The 21,818-nt window shown below is 37.2% G+C and overlaps 1 protein-coding gene across 1 annotated transcript; it reads left to right on the top strand.

The window, feature by feature from the left end:
• Window positions 1-500: 500 nt before the first annotated feature.
• Window positions 501-20,599, top strand: VDAC4 (voltage dependent anion channel 4). The gene is made up of 7 exons (XM_090010584.1): window positions 501-629; window positions 10,486-10,563; window positions 14,791-14,855; window positions 16,735-16,845; window positions 17,971-18,057; window positions 18,154-18,362; window positions 20,163-20,599. The coding sequence occupies exons 2-7, from the start codon at window positions 10,515-10,517 to the stop codon at window positions 20,467-20,469; spliced, it is 828 nt and encodes a 275-aa protein (XP_089866710.1). The 5' UTR covers window positions 501-629; window positions 10,486-10,514; the 3' UTR covers window positions 20,470-20,599.
• The last annotated feature ends 1,219 nt before the right edge of the window (window positions 20,600-21,818 follow it).

Genomic DNA, 21,818 nt, shown 5'->3' with positions numbered 1-21,818 from the left:
AATGTTTACGTGCGGAAAGGGAGTAAGTTGGTAGGTCAATATTTTCAAGGTACTACTTTTGTTTTGAAAATATCACATTTTTATCATCATTTTAACAAACGAGATAGACCTATGTTTTATATTTTTCACGATTACTGATATTATTATTATTATTATTTTATATTTACATAGAGAAACCACCCACAAGATCATAGACCTAGACCTAGACCTAGTTGCGCTGGCTTTGTCTGCCGTACTTATGATCGCTATTCTTGCAAAGTAAAACTCCGTGGCTCGCCACGCCGGCTTGCAAGAGGTGACACCCATGATATTTGAACCTAGATTAGTGGCATTGTTTTTAGATTACAAAACTTGGTCAGGAGTGAGCAAGACACGATATGAGTTCTTGGACCACGAGGTCACATTTTGGATTCGTAGATCTTGGACACGGTCTGGCCAAACCACAAAACACACGCCTTTTAAACCAAGATATTTCGGTCACCACGAGCAATGATCGGGGCATTCTCGTAATTCTTCTCTCCTACGAAGCCAGCCCTCGTCGTCCCGCGCGGCAAACGTAGCAGGCGAAGGGCTGCGTCTGCAGAACGCAGCGGAGGCCTCTACGCTTTCCCGTTCCACCCCTTTTCTTTGTGAGTACTCCCCCCCCCCCCCCCCCCCTCTCTGCCACTTCGTTTTTCCTTTCTTTTCTCGATAGGCTTCGTTTTTCTCTTTCATCCTTCTTCTCCATTTCCTTTGTTTGTCTGTTTTTTTTTTTTCCCTTTTTTTCTTTCCATTTTCAACATGGGCATGTGTTATTTGCCGATTCCCCCACGATGAAGCTTCGTGTCTGTGATCATTTAGAGCTATGTTTCATGCCTTTTCTGTTCTTTAAATTTCATTGGAATATTTTGCTTCGTGTTATCGAGGTCGTTTTGATTTGATTTTAAGTGGAAAAAATTGATGCTAGGATGAGCTGTTTACGGCCTTTATTTGGCTTTGTTGATCTCTCTTGATCAAACACTAGTGAATATGTTATGAACTGATGCTGTGGTAATACTTCTGATATTCTTGCATGTTAAGGGATGGTATGTGGTGGGATGAAGATCACTAGTACTTATCCATCTCCCAATTTTTGCAATCCCATAAGCAATGTAATGACCTTGAATATACAAAAAAAACGTTGTTTGTGCGCGTGCATGCGCACGCGCCCGTGTGTGTAAGAATTGGTAGGTCCTAACCAGTTTGTATCCTAACCGTCCTAAGTACTTGAGAGAAATCACAGTTGAAACTCGAAAGTGTGTTTTGCCCAATTGGAACCTGTCGATGTGTTTATCAATTTTATTTACTGAAAAACATGGTTTGGATCAGCTTAATTTAAAGAAAATTTGAATGTAACACATTTTTTTTAGCGCAATACGAGCCATTGAATTTTGATCTCTCTAAAAACACATCTCAACATGGAATTTTCCTAATCTAATTTACGTTTTCTGCTAAGTCAGCTATATACAGTGCATCGGTAAGTTAAAATTTAGCAAATAACACAGCTGTGTTTTTTCTGTCTGGTTTGGACGGTTAGGAGGTTAAAGTGGTTAGGGTCTACCAATTCCAGCATTTGCAGCTTTTCTATTTCACCAGGTATTAAAGATAACTGTCAGTTTTGTAGTCATTGGATGCTGTTATATATGTAGTTATCTGGTCACACTCACTTCGGATAATGTGCTGGTATCCATCGGCTTTATGATTATGTATACTGCAGCATCTGAGGGACATTTTTCTTAAATCTTAAGTGCCCTTCTTGTGCTGGTTTAAACTGTTATCACAGATATCACCAATATTTTGAAAATATTATGATGTTATCACAATAGTGGACAAAATTATTAAAAAAAAACTATAGTTCTGTTTGCAAAAAAAATGGCTATTTATAAACATCACAATACTATCAATGTATCTTAGAATCTTTTTGTTTCCATTTCTTTTGTAATTTTAAGTATGAATTTATATTAATTTGACCTTTTTACAATTTTGGATATGCTCTGTCTTTTCTTTACAAATTTTCAAAAATTAATTAAAACATATTATTTTCTTTTTTTTTGGTGAATTTTCATTTTTCTATTCCTTAGATTTTCTTGCAATTTATAAAAAGCCTTTAATATGCCAAGATTTTGCCTTGACGAGATATGCCTGAAATTAATGCATGTGACTCTATGAGCCCTATGGCTTAAGGATTGAGGAAGACTGCAACATCTTAACCAAAAGGTATTTTGATTCATATCTACGCCTGTGACTTAACAAACTCGTGTGATGTTTAGGATGACCAGTTAGATTCGGTTTCAGTTGGACAGGTGGAGAAATCAAACTTATTGGCACCCATGGGATTGCTTAATGTTGATGTTTTGCCATCCTTTAAATTGGTTACACTAATTGTAATACCAGAATTGTCAACGTCCTACCTGCCTATCCATTGACAAAATACAGTGACTGATCCTGCCTTATTTTCCACGTCGTGCATCAAAATTTCCAAGAATATTCTTTTCATATCCTACTCATTGTCAAATCGTTGCCATGTTCTTTAGTTCCCAGCAAGTTCCTTCTTTTTTCATGTTTTAGTGTAGCTTGTGTTATATTTTGTTCGCTGGTCTCCATTTAGTAATCTTGTTTGATATTATCATATATGAAATCTTTTTGTTTCTCAACTTTTTAATGTTTTGCTCTGTATGCATCATATGCTCTGCAACATTATTTCTATCATCATCATCGTATATTTTGTTAAATTTTCATGCATTTCAGGTTGGCATGCCATAGTACAGGTCTCTTTGAGGCGTAAATTTCTTTATTGGAACCCATCCCTATATGCCACTTCTTCCTTTGATGAACCTAAAGGGTAAACTAAATTGTTGATCAAATGCATGGACAATTATTTAAAATGTTTTCAATTGTTTGAAGCCATTGGCATTACTTAACACAGATAGATTGCTCATATGACAGGAAAATCCCACTACGATCTTTGTGATACCAACGTAATATTGGTCTATCTTCTGAAAAACTGTATGAAAAATCTTTTCTATTTGTGAGCCATTTAATTTCCTTGAGATATTTTTGTGTATATGATTTTTGGAAAAATAAGTGTTGCAAGGGTGATTTGTTGCTTCTGAGAGCTGGGTCTGCTGCCGGGATAAAATTCATCTTTATTGTCAATTACTTTAGTATTTGTTTCATCTTTTCTCCCTTTTTCTTAGAAAAGTCTATTTTTTTTCCAAAGGATTTCCATTTTGTTCAACCTGAGAATATATAAATAGAAGCTTCAAGAAATTTATCTGCTGAGGAAGATTGAGAAAATGGGATATTGTGCACACATGAGGGATCATTGAGATCCATGGTGTTGTTGAGTAGAGGAACTCCTAATATGTAAGAAGAAATAAATAAATAAATGTAAAATAAATTCCTTCAGTGGTTTGTGCAACTCTTGTGGTACTGCTGGATTCATTGGCAGCTCTGTGTGGAAGGTTTCAGGCTTTCAGCATAATCATGTCTTGCAGTGAGTTAACTGTATGCACTAATTATAGACATTGTCAAAATTTTATAGACATAACATGGATATAAAAGTGGACCCAAGTATTCAGGCATTTTTTTAAAGGTCGGATGACATAGCTTCTATGTCTATTTTGCATTTCTGGCAGTTTGCCAAGCTATAATACCTTTTGCTTGATCGTTTTCTTTTCATGCTATGTTCATCCAACATTTTTTTTTTACTCTTATCTTTGTTGTAGGAATGTAAATATGATTTTAAAAGCACAATATTTAGATATGAGGTTAGGAAACTGTTGAAAATCCTGTCTGTCTCTGAATTGATGTGTGGAAAGATGTCTCTATTAAGAAGTTACTAACACCCATGAGTTGTGTCCTGTTAAAATATATACTCAAAAACATTATTGTAAGTATAAATATATATACTTATATACATAGAGATACGTATACATATATTATATGTATACGTATCTCTATATATAAGTATATATATTTATATATTTTCCATTTTTCCCCTTTTTTATTTTACCCAAAAAGGGTATTTCTGTCTTTTTACATTTTGCGCATATTTCATTTGGAATATGCTGTATTTTTTTCCTTTTATTTTTTGTAATTCCTTTTCTTTTATTTTTTCCTTTTTGCTTAAACAAAAAGGTGCATTGGGGGCCTCCCCAATAGAGTCGTTGGGGAGCCCCCAACGGTCACAATTGTGACCGTTGGGAGCTCCCCAACGACTCCTTTGGGGAGCCCCCTCTTGCACCTCTTCTCTCTTGTATAAATAGGGGTGTTCCCCCTTGTTGTAAAACAAGCTTGAGAGTCTCAAGCATTTGCTTCCATTTTATGAAATACATGCATTATTGCATGTTTATTATTTATACGCTTTTTGCGTATTTTGTTCAAGTGTTGTGAGAGTGCTTTTGTGCACTTCTTTTATAAAGTATTTGTGCTTGTATGCGTATTGTCTCTTCGTAGATAATTTCACATGGTATCAGAGCAAGGTTGGTGATTGAAGATCGTGGGATTCTCCTTTTTTCGAGTGCCTCTAAAATCGTGCCTTCGGATCTTTAGAGATTGAAGTGGTGGATCTTGCTTCTCAAATATTTTAGAAGGATCTTCTGCCAGCTAGAAGTTGAAACATTGTGTTGGTACACCCCTTTTCTCCTTCTCTTTACGCATTAATGGGTGAGAAAGAGTCTCACTTTGCTCTTGGCTTCAAGTTGAATGGGTCCAACTATCACATTTGGGCCGGGAACATGGAGGCTCACATAAAACGAAAAGGATTGTGGGGTTATGTGCAAGGCACAATTCCGGAACCGGAACCCAAAATAACCGTAATGGACGGAAGTGAAATCAAGATTCTTGAGGGAGAGGAAAGAATCAAAGCTCTTGAAGAATACTCCAAGAAGCACGACGAATGGGAAATGAAGAACTTCAAGATTCTTTCTTGGTTCTTCGCATCCGTCGAAACAAAGATTAACGCCAACATTATCAAGTTCAAAAAAGCATCGGAAGCTTGGCATTATCTTGAGAAAATGTATACATCAAGAGATCTATCCCATAAATATTACCTTCAAAAGAAGGCTCTCTCCCTTACTCAAGGTGAAATGTCTATTAGGGAATATTTTGCCGACCTTTCCTCTATTTGGGATGAGCTTTCTATGCTTGAACCAAAATGGAGTGGAGAGACAATTGAACTCCGCCACAAGCAACTTGAAGAAGATCAGTTCTTCAATTTTTTGAATGGGTTAAGACCGAAATTTGAGCAAATAAGGTCATCACTTCTATCCTCATTTACTCCTCCCTCTCTTGACGATGTTCTCACCAAATTAAGTGGTGAGGAGACTCGTATGAATTTATGTAAACAAGGATCAAATGTTCTTGTGGTTCCTTGTAATCATGAAGAAAACAATGAGGTCAATGCCGTATCAAGACCCGGAAATAATGTAAAGACCTATCGTACTCCTCATTTTAAATTCCAAAATCAAGGAGGAGATGGTGGACAAAGAGAAAAGAGGGACTATAGCAAGACTATTTGTCACTTTTGTAAAGAACCGGGACATATCAAACCCGTATGTCCCAAATGGAAGAAGCTTCTCGCTATGGCCACCACCGGTGTACCACAAAAGGAAGAGGCATCATCAAGTGGGTCACTCTCGTTAAATCAAATAGTGGAAGCCCTTCAACCTCTTCTCAAGGGAGCTACATCCGGTGCCGCCGTGTCTACTTCTTCCATTCCAGGTAAAGTCTCTTGGCTTTTGGACTCAGGTGCATCTTTTCATATGTCCCCAAACATGTTTTCACTTTCCGATTATTCAAAAAATGTTTCTCCATCCTTTGTTTCCACTGCAGATGGAACCTCTCTTGAAATTAAAGGAATAGGTAATTTTGAAACTCAAGATTTTTTCATTCAAAAAATTAGATTTATACCTAAACTTAACTTAAACCTTCTCTCTGTTTCTCAACTCTCGGACCATGGATGTGATATTAAATTTTCATATGACAAATGTTTAATACAGGATCACCGGTCCGGGAAATTGATTGGGGAAGGCTTTAGAAAAGGAGACTTATACTATATGGAATCTCTTCAAGTTCCAAAATCTTTTTGTAATGTTGCTCGGAACAAAGATATAAACATGTGGCACAAAAGACTTGGTCATCCTAATATCACCAAGTTATCTTATTTACATTTTGCAAAGGATCTATGTAAAAGTTCATTTTCCTGTAATGATTGTATTCTCGGAAAAATGCAAAGTTTACCTTTTGAGCAAATAACTATGTTCTCATCTAAAACCTTTGAAATTGTTCATTCCGATGTTTAGGGACCCGCACCTGTTGTTTCAAAGGGAGGCTTTTCTTACTATGTTATTTTTGTGGATGATTTCTCCAGGTATTCATGGATCTATTTCCTTAAGTACAAACATGAAGTTTTTACATGTTTTAAAACCTTTCACTCAGTGATCAAGAATCAATTCAACAGTAATATAAAGATTTTTAGAAGTGATTCGGGAGGAGAATATCTCTCCAACCAATTTAAAATATATCTTGAGGATCACGGGATTATTCACCAAAGGTCTTGTCCTAAAACCCCTCAACAGAATGGGTTGGCCGAAAGAAAACATAGGCACATCATTGAGACCACTAGGACCCTGCTTATTTCTCAAAACATTCCTAAGAACTTTTGGGCTGAAGCAGCTCTTGCTTCTGTTTATCTGATAAATCGCTTACCATCTAGGATATTAGGAAAAATATCCCCTTTTGAGACTTATATAAGCTCCAACCTGATTATAATAGGTTACGTGTTTTTGGGTATAAATGTTTTATACTTACGGATAAAAATGACAAGCTCTCTCCCAAAGCTATCCCCTGTGCCTTTCTTGGGTATTCCGAAACTCAAAAAGGGTTTCGTTGCTATGATCTTCGAGATGATAAATTATATGTTTCTAGAAATGTAACGTTTTTAGAAAATGAGAGTGGATTTGAAAAAAATGTTTCTCAACAAGAAAATTTTGATTATTCATTCCTTTTTTATTTATTGGCTAGTAATGATGATATATCTAGTGATGATGATGTATTATCAAATCACGATGAGGAAAATGATGGTGATGTTGAAGAACATAACCCTTTCAATAATCAAGAAAACAGGATTTCAAGTGATCCGATAACCTACTCCCGTAGAAACCAAGACACCTTTAGAAGTGCCATTGACCAATATAGTGAGCTTGTTCCTACTCTCGATCACCGAAGATCTGAAAGGAATAGGAGACCACCAACTCGTTTTGTCTCCTTTGATTCTTTTTCACCCGGATATAGGGCTTGTGTTAGTGCCATTCACTCTTATTTTGAGCCAAGAAATTTTGAAGAAGCTAAAAAATGTATAGAATGGCAAGAAGCCATGCAAAATGAACTTAATGCTCTCAAAAGAGCCAAAACTTGGGATTTCCAAACTCTACCCATAGGAAAGAAAACTATAGGTTGTCGATGGGTTTTTAAGGTTAAAACTAAAAGCGACGGATCCCTGGAAAGGTATAAAGCTAGCTTAGTTGCAAAAGGGTATGGGCAAGAGTATGAAATTGATTATGAAGAAACTTTTGCTCCTGTAGCCTGAATGGTTACAGTTAGATGTCTTATTTCTGTTGCATCTATTAAAAATTGGAACATTTTTCAAATGGATGTGAAAAATGCTTTTTTAAATGGTGATCTTAACGAAGAAGTGTATATGGATGCCCCACCAGGCATGAAGATTCCTAAAGATAAAGTTCTTCGTCTTCGAAATGCCCTCTATGGTTTGAAACAGGCTCCCAAAGCCTGGTATGACAGATTTACCAGTGTAATGTTGGAAAATGGTTTCTCCTCGTGTTATACTGACATTGCTCTATTTACTAGAAAATCTAATGCAGGGATTGCCATATTATTACTCTATGTTGATGACATGTTAATTACAGGTGATGATGTTCAAGGAGTCAAGGGTATTAAGTCCGTCTTGACTTCAAAATTTGAGATGTCAGACTTGGGTTTTCTGACATATTTTCTTGGAATTGAGGTTGCCTATTCACAACGTGGTTATTTTCTATCTCAGTCTAAACTTGAGATTATTGACAGATCCGAGATTTTTGATGACAAAGTATGCGAAACTCCTGAAGTTGTGGAAGCAAAAATGAAGATTGACGATGGTGTTCCCTTAACCGATCCTACCCCTTACAAGCAGTTGGTAGGTTCTTTAATGTATCTTAGTATTACTCGACCTTATTTGTCACATGCTATACACATCGCCAGTCAGTTTCAGCACGCTCCCACAACCGTTCATATGAGTGCTGTTCTTCGCATCATCAGATACTTGAAGGGCACAGTAAATAAGGGAGTATTTTTATCTTCTTCTTCTGATTTAAAATTACTTGCTTATACTGACTCAGATTGGGGAGGTGACCCTAGTAACCGTCACTCTACCACTGGTTTTTGTGTTTTCTTAGGTGAATCTTTGATTTCATGGCGATGTAAAAAGCAACAGAAGGTCTCTCTGTCATCCACTGAAGCCGAATACAGAGCCATGGCATCCACTACCATGGAAATCGTATGGATTTGACAACTTTTGGAAGATATGAGAGTGCCCATCAGAGAACCAACAAAGCTGTGCTGTGACAACAAAAGTGCAATCTATATTGCCAAAAACCACACCTTTCACGAGCGAACAAAGCATATAGAGATGGACTGCCATTATGTCAGGGAAGAATACTTGAAGAAGGTCATTGATTTACCATACGTGACGTCTGAGTATCAACTTGCGGACTTCTTCACAAAAGCTCTTTGTTCGCTTAGATTTCATTTCCTCCTTGGCAAACTTGCGGTTATCACACCGTAAGTTTGAGGGGGGGTGTTAACATGTATACTCAAAAACATTATTGTAAGTATAAATATATATACTTATATACATAGAGATACGTATACATATAATATATGTATACGTATCTCTATATATAAGTATATATATTTATATATTTTCCCATTTTCCCCCTTTTTTATTTTACCCAAAAAGGGTATTTCTGTCTTTTTACATTTTGCGCATATTCCATTTGGAATATGCTGTATTTTTTTCCTTTTATTTTTTGTAATTCCTTTTCTTTTATTTTTTCCTTTTTGCTTAAACAAAAAGGTGCATTGGGGGCCTCCCCAATAGAGTCGTTGGGGAGCCCCCAACGGTCACAATTGTGACCGTTGGGAGCTCCCCAACGACTCCTTTGGGGAGCCCCCTCTTGCACCTCTTCTCTCTTGTATAAATAAGGGTGTTCCCCCTTGTTGTAAAACAAGCTTGAGAGTCTCAAGCATTTGCTTCCATTTTATGAAATACATGCATTATTGCATGTTTATTATTTATACGCTTTTTGCGTATTTTGTTCAAGTGTTGTGAGAGTGCTTTCGTGCACTTCTTTTATAAAGTATTTGTGCTTGTATGCGTATTGTCTCTTCGTAGACAATTTCACAGTGTCCATCATAGATCACCACCCTCTTTTCTCTGTTGTCTTAAATAATAAATTTATAAGGGTTGTTTGGTTTGATCTTTTAAATTTAGCTTGGATAAAAAATAAAATACACAGAATTCACCATGTTTTGCAAGTTTACCTGTTAAGTTTTTTCCAGCTCAAGTATGTGTCTGCAACTTTTTAGGGGGTCATATGTGGGTGACATAAAATTTTGTAGTACCCAATTGTATCATATGCATGCTATCCAGTACACATTTATTTCACCATGTGCAACCAAACGATACCATAATATTGAATCACATACTTCTGTAGCATTTCATTTTTATGAATTCCCAAGGGAACTGCCAACTTTTTAAGTTCCATTAATGATATTTCAAATATATTAGTGGGCTTCAACACAAATATCTTATATTTATCATGTTCAATGATAGGAACCACTTATCACCTGATAATTGGCTGAAACATTATGAATTTATGAGCAGTTTAGTTGCTTCCTCTTCCTAAGAATGCAGGCGCATACCGAGTGCTAACATAGTCTGGACTTACAGTCATCTGGGTTAGAAAATACCATACAATTGGTGCAAATATGACTTCTAAACCCTCAGATAATTGCATTATGCAATATTATTTCTGTCTTTCATGGGGAGGTGGATTGACCTGGAAGCTATTAGGAGCTGGAAAGCTAAGGTTGTTTGCTGTTGGCATTCAATTCAAGCAGAACCTGTTGAGTCCTGTTCACGATTGGTGCATGCAGATGTTGAGAACTATCCGAGTGACGGGACTTTTCATCATACATCATTGCTGTGCTTCGTGAAAGAGATTAAGAATTTTGACTTTTGAACCCTCAAATGGTTACATTATGTAATATCACTATTTATTTTTTGTGATTTGATGGATAAAAGCAATGGAGAATATATAACTTAGTCATCTTTTTCCTTTTTCTGTGTTGTGAACTTTGGCTCACTTTTGAAAGTCTATAAGCTAGACTCTTATTTTGTTTTTGCAGAGAGATCCTACTTGATTTAGGGTTTAGAGATGGGGAAGGGTCCAGGTCCATTCTCTGATATTGGGAAGAAAGCAAAAGGTATCAATAACGTGCTTATTCTTTATAGTTGAAAAATAATAAATTGTTGCTGCATCCTTGTGATTTGAGGTTCTAATTTGGTTGGTGAATCTGTTTTTCTTGGATCTAGTCATAATGATCATTCTTGTAAAGGAACATGAGAAATTCTCAGGACTGTTTGATCATTTCTCTTTCTAAATCTGTTCTTTTTCTGGTGCTGTTGTAACCATCTATTTCTTTTCCCCTATTACCTTTATGTTCATCATCTATGTCACAGGGATTCGGCTAGCAGGGTGCCGCACCCGTGTCGACGCGACTCGACGCGGGTGCGGCACCGGGTGCGTTGACCGCACCCAGGGCCATTTCGGCACACGAAAAGGCTCGCAGTTGCATCCACACGAAAACCCCTCTAAAACTTCAAAATCTTTTCGATTTGGGTGTATTACAACCCATTGCAACTTGAAACAGAATACACCCTCAACAATCGTAATAAACCCTACCTTAAATCCCAAATTTTTGATTTGGGGATTCACGGCAAACCCAAACCCCCAATTTTTCGAGTTGAGAGTTACAGCAAATCCAAAGCATGCTTGAAAACTCAGTAGTTGTGCGAAATCACAGTAAAACCTACCTTAACCGGCGAGGAGGCTGTTGTCGTGAGAGTGGAGGTCTGTCGGTGCTGCTACTGTCGAGCTCGGGCCGAGAGGGAGAACGAAAAAACAGAGGAAGATGAGAGGCAGGGGGAAAAGGAGATAGAGGGAAATGTAGAGGGCATCGATTGCTCCTGCTGGCGTGCGCAAGAACGAGAGCGTGGGAGGCAGAGAGTGGAAGAGAAGGGGTTTGGGACCCCTATTTGAGGACGGTGGTCCCCGAAAAGGTAGGAGCGCCCCGTCCTCTTGGTGGCTATGCTCCGCCCCCCTCCCCCTTTGCGATTTCACCTTGCGGGAACCACCCTCGTTTTATCGAGCAACCTGTATCGGGTTGCCTTAAATTATACTTTTTTTTCCTCGTAGGGTACGGGCCGAGTCCAAGACCCGGGATCCAGCAGCGAGGTGGATCCGCGGTTCTCTTGCGGTGTGGATCCGCATGTTGGATCCATACATTAAAATTATTTCTAGATTTTTAATATATGTTTATTATTACATTACTATTATTATTATTATTCCCTTTTCTAATATATATATATATATATATATATATATATATATATATTACATTTTTGCCCCTGCCGCACCCCCGCACCCGGGTTTTTTGGAAGTGCCGAATCCCCGCACCCGCACACGCACCCGCACCCATGTGACATAGTTCATCATTTATTTCAAAGAAGCTTTCTATTACAGGAGATCTGCAATTTATATGTACTCCTTCATTGGATTTGTTATGATAAGATGAAATGATTTGGATGTGTTGTCAAATGTCTTAGGAATGCACATCTATGTTATGTGTTAGTTGTTAAAATTTTACTGGTGCATTGTCTTTAATGGAACCTACAAGTCACAGGTTAACAGAAAATACACATTACCTAAAATTGCAAAGTCAATGATGAAAGCACATAGTTGAGCGTGTGATGGATAAGACTGATATTTCCTTAATTTTTACCTTCATAATATTTCTTACAGTAAGATGAATTGGATTGCTGTGGTCAAATCATGGTGATGGAGTTCTCTTAAGGTTCTTGTGATGCACACTGTAATCTAGTGACAATTTTGATGCACAACTAGATGAGAAGCACATGCATAGACAAGCACAGAAGCATTCAGAAAATTACACATGCATCACGAGTAATTCTCACTCTCTAATTGCCTGGTCTATCTTGTTTCAAAATTTTAGCTAGTTTACAATGGAGCATCTTGAGACACCCATTAGTTTTGGTCAGAGCTACCAGAAGCTTCTTAGATAGGTGGGAAGCCCGCTACCCGGAAACTCGCTTCCGAAGCGCGATACCCCCTGCTTCCGAAACTTGATGGGAATCTCGATTCTCCCATGCTTCGCATATGCTTTCCACATGCTTCATCTATTCTTCTTATATGTTTTCTCACTCTACTTTTCATGTTTTTTATATGTTTCCTCTCACGCTTCTCACTCACTTTCACGTGCTTTCTCTAAATTGGCAGTCATCATTTTTAAATTTTGTTAAAAATTAATTCTTACACTAACAAATCATGAGAATAGTCACTTTTATTTTAGTTTTTATTTGTGTTCCATTTCAATTCTCATTCAATTCTTATATTGCTTTTTTTCTATGCCCGTATCGTTTCCTGTTTCTTAGTTTGACAACATTGATTTTGGTATGCTGTCAGTTGTCAAGTGTAGTTTCTGTCACTTTTCATATATATATGAACGGGTATAACATTGGACGCCTAGGTCGGACGAGCGCGTGATCAATGACACACATTTTTTCCACCCAAAGGGATTGCTGCTAAAGGTCCCTGTAGTTATAATCTATTATAAGTTATAACTACAAGGGTTTTAGCGGCAGAAAAGACCGCCACTAAAGCCTTTACGAGTCGCGCGTCCGCTTGTTCGATGTTGTAACGTCGTCCGACATTACTCCTGTCCCCCCCCCCCCCCCCCCTGTGTGTGTGTGTGTGTGTGTGTGTGTTTTAGGTCCTGACCTCTTTCTCGTCCTCTTACTCTTTGAAGGATACCACCTACTGGCTCCTGGTGGTCAAAAAGAGGGGTGGTGTGGTGTGTTGGAGAAGATAGATTTTGAAAGGTTATATTGACTTCATTATAAATGTTATCTAGAATCAGTAAATGTGTGGCTAGGGGTTGGTGTCAGGCAGGTTCTGGGCCTCCTTTTTGAGACTCAGCCCAGTCGGGTTTGGCCAGGCCCAGCCCCATCAATTGGCCAGTTAACCTATCCGAAAAATTGCACTGGCTCTGTCCTTAGTTGTCATGAATAGCCTAGGCGGTACCCAAAATTAAAAAAATTATAAAAAACATAATAAGAAACATGTATACAACATAAATTCAATCAATAATAAGCAATAGACAAATAATATGTTGTTGAACACTGTAAAACAATTATATTACAACCTTAACATGCTCAAACAAATTAAGAATAAATTAACAATTGAATAAATGAACCATACAACTAACAATGTGAATGAACAATACACAAAAAATAAAATCATGTATACAAAAAAATTAACAACAAAAATAGACATAATAGAAACAATAGACAAATAATGTCTTCTTCTTCTTCTCAACAATAGATATGATACAAGGACAAATAATATCTCTTCTTCTTTTCATTCTTCTTATTCTTTTCAACAATAGACATAATACAAGCAATACACAAATAACATGTTTTCTCTTTCTTCTTCTCTTCCTCGAAGAAGAAAACAAATGATGTCTTCAAAAAAAAATGCCTAGGCTTTAAAAAAAGCCTAGGTGGTGACGGCCTAGGCAGCAATATAGGGCCCCACCTCCCAGACCTGGCAACTAAGGCTTTGGCTGGGCCGGCCCATTGCTTAGCCCTGTATGTTTCTCATCTTTTTTATTATGCAATAGACATATTATCCAATAAGATGCTAATCATGCTATTGTGTATCATCTGAGGGTGCAGCAGTTGCTCTAGGCCATTACTCCTTTGACAGCATCCTTGTAAGTTGTAACATCAATAACACTTCTGTCCAGTTTAGGCATGTCATTATTAAGGGAATTTGAAATAGGTTTCAGTACCTAGCAAATTACATACATGAATTTGCTCTGTTTCTTGATGTTTGCCATTGGTAAAGTTGGGTCATCAGTTGGGGGACAAATAACTTTCACCTTACAGAAAGATGCATCATAATGACTAATGTCTCCAGTTTTCTCAATTTATCATTGAATTCTGACTACATGAATCTATCCATAAAACTAGAAAAGTTATACTTTTAGTCTTCATCCATTTGATCTTGCAAGCTTTTTACTTAGTTTCTTTCTTGCATTTTGTCTTACTAATGTAGGGTTTTTTAAGATTTCCTTTTCAACAGTTGTATTTTTCCAACTTAGAAAATACTTCTCAGGAATTAGCCATTGCAGTTTATGGATTTTAATTCTTCTTTTTCTTTTTCTGTTGTTTCATGTTGTACTCTGGCTAAATGATACTATACATAATACATGTTTATATTTATAAAAGGTGCATGTGTAGCATAAATGGTCTTGGGTGTTGAGTCAACTTTTTTTACAACTGGAAGTTCTCATTCTTTATTTTCTTTAATTTATGTTCTTTTGGGTAATGAAGTGATGTCTTTTTTGCAGATCTTCTAAATAGGGACTACAACTATGATCAAAAGTTTACTTTGACTATGTTGAGTGGAGGACTGGTATTTTTCACTCTCTTTTCTTTGAATAGTTGTTCAAAAATTGTCGTCTTGTTCATCTTTTGGGTTGATCATGAGTTTTAGATATGTTCTTTTTTCCATCTTCCTTGAATACCTTTGAATCTGATTAGAATCATTTAAATGATACTAAGAATAGGATTGTTACAAAATCCCTAATCATGCTGAGGCTCTTCCCGGTGCCTTCAATGCTGATGGCTCCCTGGCATTTCTTAGATAAAATATCTGGTGGGATCAGAGACATAGTCACAAATCTCGTTATCAGGATTTTCTCTGCAAAGGAAAATCTCGCAATAAGTATCAAAAAATAGTTTTTCTCAGGAAAATCTTGAAAAATATCAGTATATTTAAATTGTAAAAGTATATAAGAAAATATATAAAATGCTAAATATCATGATAAAAATGTGTTATTTTCAAAATAGATGATATTTTGAAAATATTGTATTTTTTGGAGATTATATCAGTTTTTTGAAAATGTGGTGATAAAATTGCAAGATTTTAGAAAAAAATGTTGAAATTTGCATCTATGATCAGAAATTTGAAATTTATTATGACAATGCATGAGCACTCCCTCATTATGGTAATTCATGGACATAAACAACATGGGATCTGGTCATTCCCATTATGACTGGCTCTGGTTGTAACTCAGCAGTATTGCAGTGCATGCCCCTCTTTGCAAGACCCACTTAATGCAGAAATCTAGCTAGGCTCGTGGCGACCTCTTTAATGGAGGGTCTGACAGTTCTGGCAACTGAAAATGCCTCTCTATTTGCCGACAGTTAGGGGTTATATCTTGAAATGGTTCTATGTATTCTATGGATTAGCTTCCTTTTAGGAAGATTAATGTAATTTGTTTTTTTTGATTAATGAACTGGTAGGGGTCTGCTAATGCCTGCTTGCCTATAAAAAAAAGACAAGAAAAGAAAAAAGAAAATGCCTCTGTATTTGCTGGAGCATGCATTTTCACTTGCCAGAACTGTAAAATCCAAGAGTGACTATTGGGAAAGGAGGGTCAAAACAGTTATTTTTCTGGAACAATGAATTATATTGAAGGGCATGCTGTTAATGGTAGTGGGCCACCACCATCTTACAGCAGGGGTTCTGTGTTGAAGTACTATTGGGTTGTGACCAGGGGTGTTGATAAAGGGTATCACCTGAGCCAGACCTGGAATGAACAGAGAAGATAAATGGACATACTTGAAATGGATGCTGAAAAAAAGGTCTATTCAACCTCAAGAAGCAAGGTCCCCAGATCATCAAATGCAAGCCTTCTTTTCTTTCCAAGTGAAGATGACCAATAACGTTAGTTAAATTGCTACCAGGTTTGTTAAAGTGTTGTATCCAGGTTGGACCCTGGCAATATTGGTTAAAAGTATGCTTTATCTGACCTGGTTCTAGTCTGGATCATGCTGAGTCCTATATGGTTGTATCCGTGACTGGTCCCAGATCCAGATGTACAGTCATCGGTCTGCGCACTTCATATATCGATTTTTATATCTGACAAAATTTTTGATCCATGTTACCTAAGCCTAGGACATGTAATTGGATCTGTCTAGGCCTGACTGACATCTATCTTTGTCTGATTGGATCAAATTAATTAGATCCAACATATGTCTGGTTATTGATCAGATCCAGTTGGATCTGAATGATGCTGTGCCCATTAATCACTTGCCACTCAAATTCAGCAGGCACGTGGATTTTAACAAGTCCTCTGGGTTGTCTATATGGGATCATGTAATCCCAGTTCCTGTTATGTTCCTGCAGTCCTGCCTTTGTTATTTTAGAACTCTTCTCTGCTTGTATATTTTCACACTGTTTTTTTGCATTGAAATAATCTTAAAGCATTAGACAAATCATTTGGCAGGGGATTTCAACAACTGGTGTGAAGAAGGGTGATCTCTTTACTGGTGACATCAGCACAGTGTACAAAAACCGAAGTACTACTGTTGATCTCAAAGTAGATACTGATTGTAATGTAAGGAATTCACCCAAAACACTGCATGTTTTCTGTTTCTTTCAAAGTTGCATCTGTATATGCTCGTCTAACTGGTGCTTATGCCTATGTTGGCTTTGACACACTAGAACTGACCCCCTCACTCAAAAAAAGGAAAAATAAAAAGTTACATTTGATCCATTGATTCTTCTCACCCTGATTCATATAATATCTTTTGCCTATTTTTTGACAAATGACCATCTGCTGTTTGGTATCCACAGTGTGCATGACATCTGCTAACTGTGATTATGCTGGATGTCCTTGAGTGCAATTTAATTTTCACTTGGTTATTTCACATCTTATTCTATTTGTTCCTTCTAGCTGATATTATGCTTCAGTGTCCTCAAAGCAGGAGGATAACCCAGGACCTTGGTTGGTGATCTAACAGTTTTAGACAACTACAGACTTGGAGCGATTATTTCTGGGCTCTCTATGTTGTTTCATGACCAGCAACACAACTTTTTAGCAGAGTAGTTCTTCATGTCTGAATATCTTTTAGACCCTTGACCCTGATATATCAACGTGTATAACTATATAGAGGTTTCAAAAGTTAGTGTTGCTCTAGTTTTAACTTTGGTGTCTGTGTAACATTAGGCATCACATCTCTTCAGTGTCCTTTCAAAATCAGAAAGGAGAAAAGAAAAGAAAAGAGAAAAACTCTGGTCAGATATACGTATTTTTACATAGCATGACCTGTGACCTGGACCCATGAACGTGGCTGTGAATGCCAGTTGAAGTTTCAACAGAAAGAGTGTTGCACCAAGTCAGGCACATATAGGCACAGGGTCACACGTAGAACTGCTACATACTTTCAACTTGCAACCTGCAATTCGCAAACCTGGAGATACTCATTATTTATACTCATTTTGTTGCTTGAGCCTGTTTTGCTTATGTTAGAATTTGATGTTATTTAGCACTTAGCAGTTGTCATAGTATCTTTTTAATTTGCTTAGTATATGAGTCAGTGATTAACATTGGTTTCAAGTCACTAATTGATGGTAGCATTGGTAGGTAGCTCTTTTTAAGTAATTCTTTGATGTATTATGTCCTTGTTCTGTTTTATCACTTCTACTTGCTGCTTGCATTTTGACTTTTGCATATTAACAGATCTCAACTATCATCACTTTGAATGATATTTTCCCTCGTGCAAGGACTACTCTTACTTTTAAAGTACCTGATCATAAGTCTGGAAAGGTTAGCATTTCTTTTGAAGCACAATTAGTATATCTTCAGGGAAAGAACATTTTTATTTTTTTACGTAGCATTTCTCATAGTCCTTTCACATCTCAGCTGGAAGTGCAGTACCTTCATGATCATGCTGCTATTAATTCCAGCATTGGTCTGTCACCCACTCCTCTTATTGAGTTGTCGGCTGCAGTTGGCAGTGATGAGCTTAGCTTTGGTGCAGAGGTAGCGTTTAATACTGCTTCTGCTTCATTAACAAAGTACAATGCTGGAGTTGGCTTAACCAAGCAAGACTTCTCGGCTTCTGTTATATTGTATGTATTATGCAATAAAAGAATCTTAGCACCTTCTGGTTCCTGTTCTTTTATTTGGATGTGTAGAAATTTGCTGAGCTTTAACAAGCTGTTGCATGCTATTTCAGGGTTATGCTACCAAAATTCTTGTTGCTTCTTCGAATATATTTTCCTTTATATATAAATATAAACACATGTATGTATGTGTGAGAAAGTTTATTGTGACTCTGAGCCATGATAATTACGGTGGTGCACATTCTTGTTTGCACGATCCAGCCACCAAATGCTGGATCTAAGCATACTGATGTGTTTAGGACGATTTATTTACCATGTTGGTAAGTTTAACCATTTTCAATAAATCATGAGATTAAATTTTTAAGGTGGTGAAAGATCAACTTTTCATAATCCATGAAGAGGAGGCTGGTTAAAAAATGGGTCAAAATATCAAGTTGGAAGCAATTTTAACACATAAAAATTGTAAATAGCTTTTGCTTTTGGAGGCTAGATCTATGGAGGCTAGATCTATGTAAGTCAGGTGTGAGTTATGGTGGTTCTGTATTACAACAGACACACAGAACTATTGAGTAGAAATCATCTCATTTTCACATTTTTTTAAATATTTTTTGTAGATCAGACCCTACAGATGTTGATAATACACTGTTTTGTTGGAAATGAAATTTGGATCATATGATTGTGCTGTGTAAGCAAGTTTTTCAAGCTTCAAAAATCAATGACCCAACAAAGTACCAAAACTTCATGGTCAAGGTCGTGTTCTTACGTTAGGAAAACATGATCCAAGGGTTGATCGTTAGTATCAAACCATGTTGAAGACATCTATGGGTCAGATTGCGTTGATACAGCTTGCATCTATGATTTTCATCTCAATAGTTTTGTACCTTCACTAATATCAATACTACCCATATATATTATATATAAGAGAGAGAGAGAGAGAGAGAGAGCCCTGACCAGTTTTGTCCTGCCCATCCTAACCACTTTAAAAAAACATAGTTGCAAATGTTTTTAGCTTAATCTGTCTATAGATGTGTTTATCATTGCTTATTTACTACAAACTCATGCTTTGGATAATGAGAAAATTTGATAACTGATCATCAAGTTTTAGTGCAATAATGACCCATTGATTTTTGTTCACTCTAAGAGCACATAAGAACATAAAAATTTTCCTCATCAATTGTGTGTTTTCTACTAAGCTATATGAATGGATCTATAAGTTCAGAATAAGCAAGCACCTACAACTATGCATTTTTAAGCGGTTTAGGATGGTTAGGAGATTCTATATATCCTTTTTCAAAAACTTTATTCTTACTTTCACAAACTTAGATTCTCTTCAAATTTTGTTTGTCATGGGCATTCACTTGCTCTTCTTTTGGGCTTATGAGGTTTTATTTGCCTTCCCTTGTTCTGATCATTCTAGAAGGGCCAAAAGAAAGATGAACCTATCGGATGGCCTTAGAGCTGACTAAAATTTCCATCATGTTTTTTGTTTTTTAATCTCTAGCTCAAATCCGAGTTGTGAGGCTTTAGTGACTGTCTATGTGCTATGGACCCAGTGAGTTCTGGTTCCTTATTCAATCTGGGTTATAAAAAAGATGAAAGTGATAAAGAGCAGAATTGTCTTTTTTTTGTTTTACTTAAATGTATATGGAGTCTGGTTTTAGCTTGTGGATTGGTTTTATGGTGGTTTGCCAATTCTTTGATGTCAACTAAAAAAAACTAGATTGTCTGGCTGATATTAATCCTATGTATTTGCTTTGATTCTTTGTTTGATTGATAAATCTTCCCCTACCTCCTTTTGTTGTATAGGGCTGACAAGGGAGAGACACTGAAGGCTTCTTACATCCACATAGTGAATCCTTTGAGAAGTGCTGCTGTTGCTGCCGAAATTACTCATGGATTTACAACAGTTAAGAACAGTTTCAGTATTGGGGGTTCATATGCAGTTGATCCTCTTACACTTGTGAAGACTCGATTTTGTGACAATGGAAGTGTAGCACTGCTTTGTCAGCATGAATGGAGGCTTAAATCACTCATAACTTTGTCGGCCGAGATTGATCCCAAGGCTGTCGGTGCTGCCTCAAAAGTTGGCCTTGCATTGGCTCTTAAGCCTTGAAACTGGTTTTCCCCTTGTCGGTTTGCATTTTTACAGGTACCCTTGACGCACAAAATTTTGTTGGTCATAATTCCCATTCTTTCCAACTTGAGTTTCTCAAGTTTAAGAATTAAGAACAATTTTGGTTGAAGTTTAAGCTTCTCTCTCTCTCTCTCTCTCGTATGTGTGTGTGTGTGCGCACCTGTGCATGCTGTTCTCCAGTTGTGCGGAATGCTGATACAGGTTTGTCTAACAGAAATGCATTTTATTTTAGTGTCTGGATCTTCGATTGCTAGTCTCTGATATAGGTTCATCTATGCGTATCCTTATATCCTTATATGCTGAAAAACTTATAGGCCTGTAGGTCGGTGTTCTTGCTGTCTCAAATTTCTGTTTGAAGTCCTACATGAGTTTCACTTGATGATAGGGTACGCCTTTGTGTGAAGAGCCTTGGAGCAATCTGTTGACCTCACAGTGATTGCTGGGGCAGGCAGGTATTGACTAGATCTGGACCCAAACAGCACATTTTCGGTGACATGATCTGACAAGGTCGTCCTTCTGCAATGATGGTGCTGGAAATAGTCCTGTTGGTTGCACCAGCAGATGAGAGAGAGAGAATGGAACTTTCATTTGGAGAGAGGATCAGGTCCTGGGACGATCAAGGGCATCCAGAAACCAACCAAATAAAGGGTGCATCGACAAATATGAACAGCCCATTTTATAACCTTTGATGCCGATGATGAACATCACTGGAATTTTTTGTGGGACCCATCTAGATGGAAACCTATCAATTGATGGGTTTTTGGATGCCGTTCATCTTGGAGATGAACGGACTCTAAGGTACCTTGGACACTTTTCTGTCCAAGGTCCCTTGGACTTGCATCTCTCTTTCAAACTCAGCAGCTTTAATTCAACTTCCAAAGCTAAATATCTATCAGGGAATCAACTATGCATTCTGTTATGGCACCTGTAAAATACGAGGGAATCAACTATGCAATTGCTGGCGTGAAATTTTGATTTACTGTTAAGCACCTGTCTTATGGGAATGAGATAACCTTTGAGGGGGTGGACTGGCCTCCCTCAGCGGTATCCTTATGACCACCCATACCCAACATAAATTACATCTATGATCTCTGTCACAAGGATACTCCAACTTCCCCATGTCGTGTCCTCTTATATGCTTGTCACATGTCTTTTTGTTGAGTCCATGTGACAGCTTATGAGGTTAGATTTACCAAAAAAAGAAAAAAAAGGAAAGCTTTGTTAAGCCAAATTGTAAATACGATTATAGTAGCATACATGTGTGTCTGCAAGCATTATTATTCCTTTGAAAGTTCATAACAAGTGTTTTTATTTGTTTTTTTAAATTG

The sequence above is a fragment of the Nuphar pumila genome, chromosome 6, assembly GCF_984573655.1.
Source record: "Nuphar pumila chromosome 6, dmNupPumi1.hap1.1, whole genome shotgun sequence".
In the NCBI taxonomy this organism is placed as follows: domain Eukaryota; kingdom Viridiplantae; phylum Streptophyta; class Magnoliopsida; order Nymphaeales; family Nymphaeaceae; genus Nuphar; species Nuphar pumila.
This window is presented reverse-complemented; position numbering and strand designations above follow the sequence as displayed.

What these genes read in the sequence shown, in the direction of transcription:
- VDAC4 (XM_090010584.1), top strand. Translation starts at nt 10,515, where the DNA reads ATGGGGAAGGGTCCAGGTCCATTCTCTGATATTGGGAAGAAAGCAAAA. An exon ending in AAGTAGATACTGATTGTAAT is followed by an intron (nt 16,846 to 17,970) that starts GTAAGGAATTCA and finishes GCATATTAACAG; the next exon opens with ATCTCAACTATCATCACTTT. An exon ending in CTGATCATAAGTCTGGAAAG is followed by an intron (nt 18,058 to 18,153) that starts GTTAGCATTTCT and finishes TTCACATCTCAG; the next exon opens with CTGGAAGTGCAGTACCTTCA.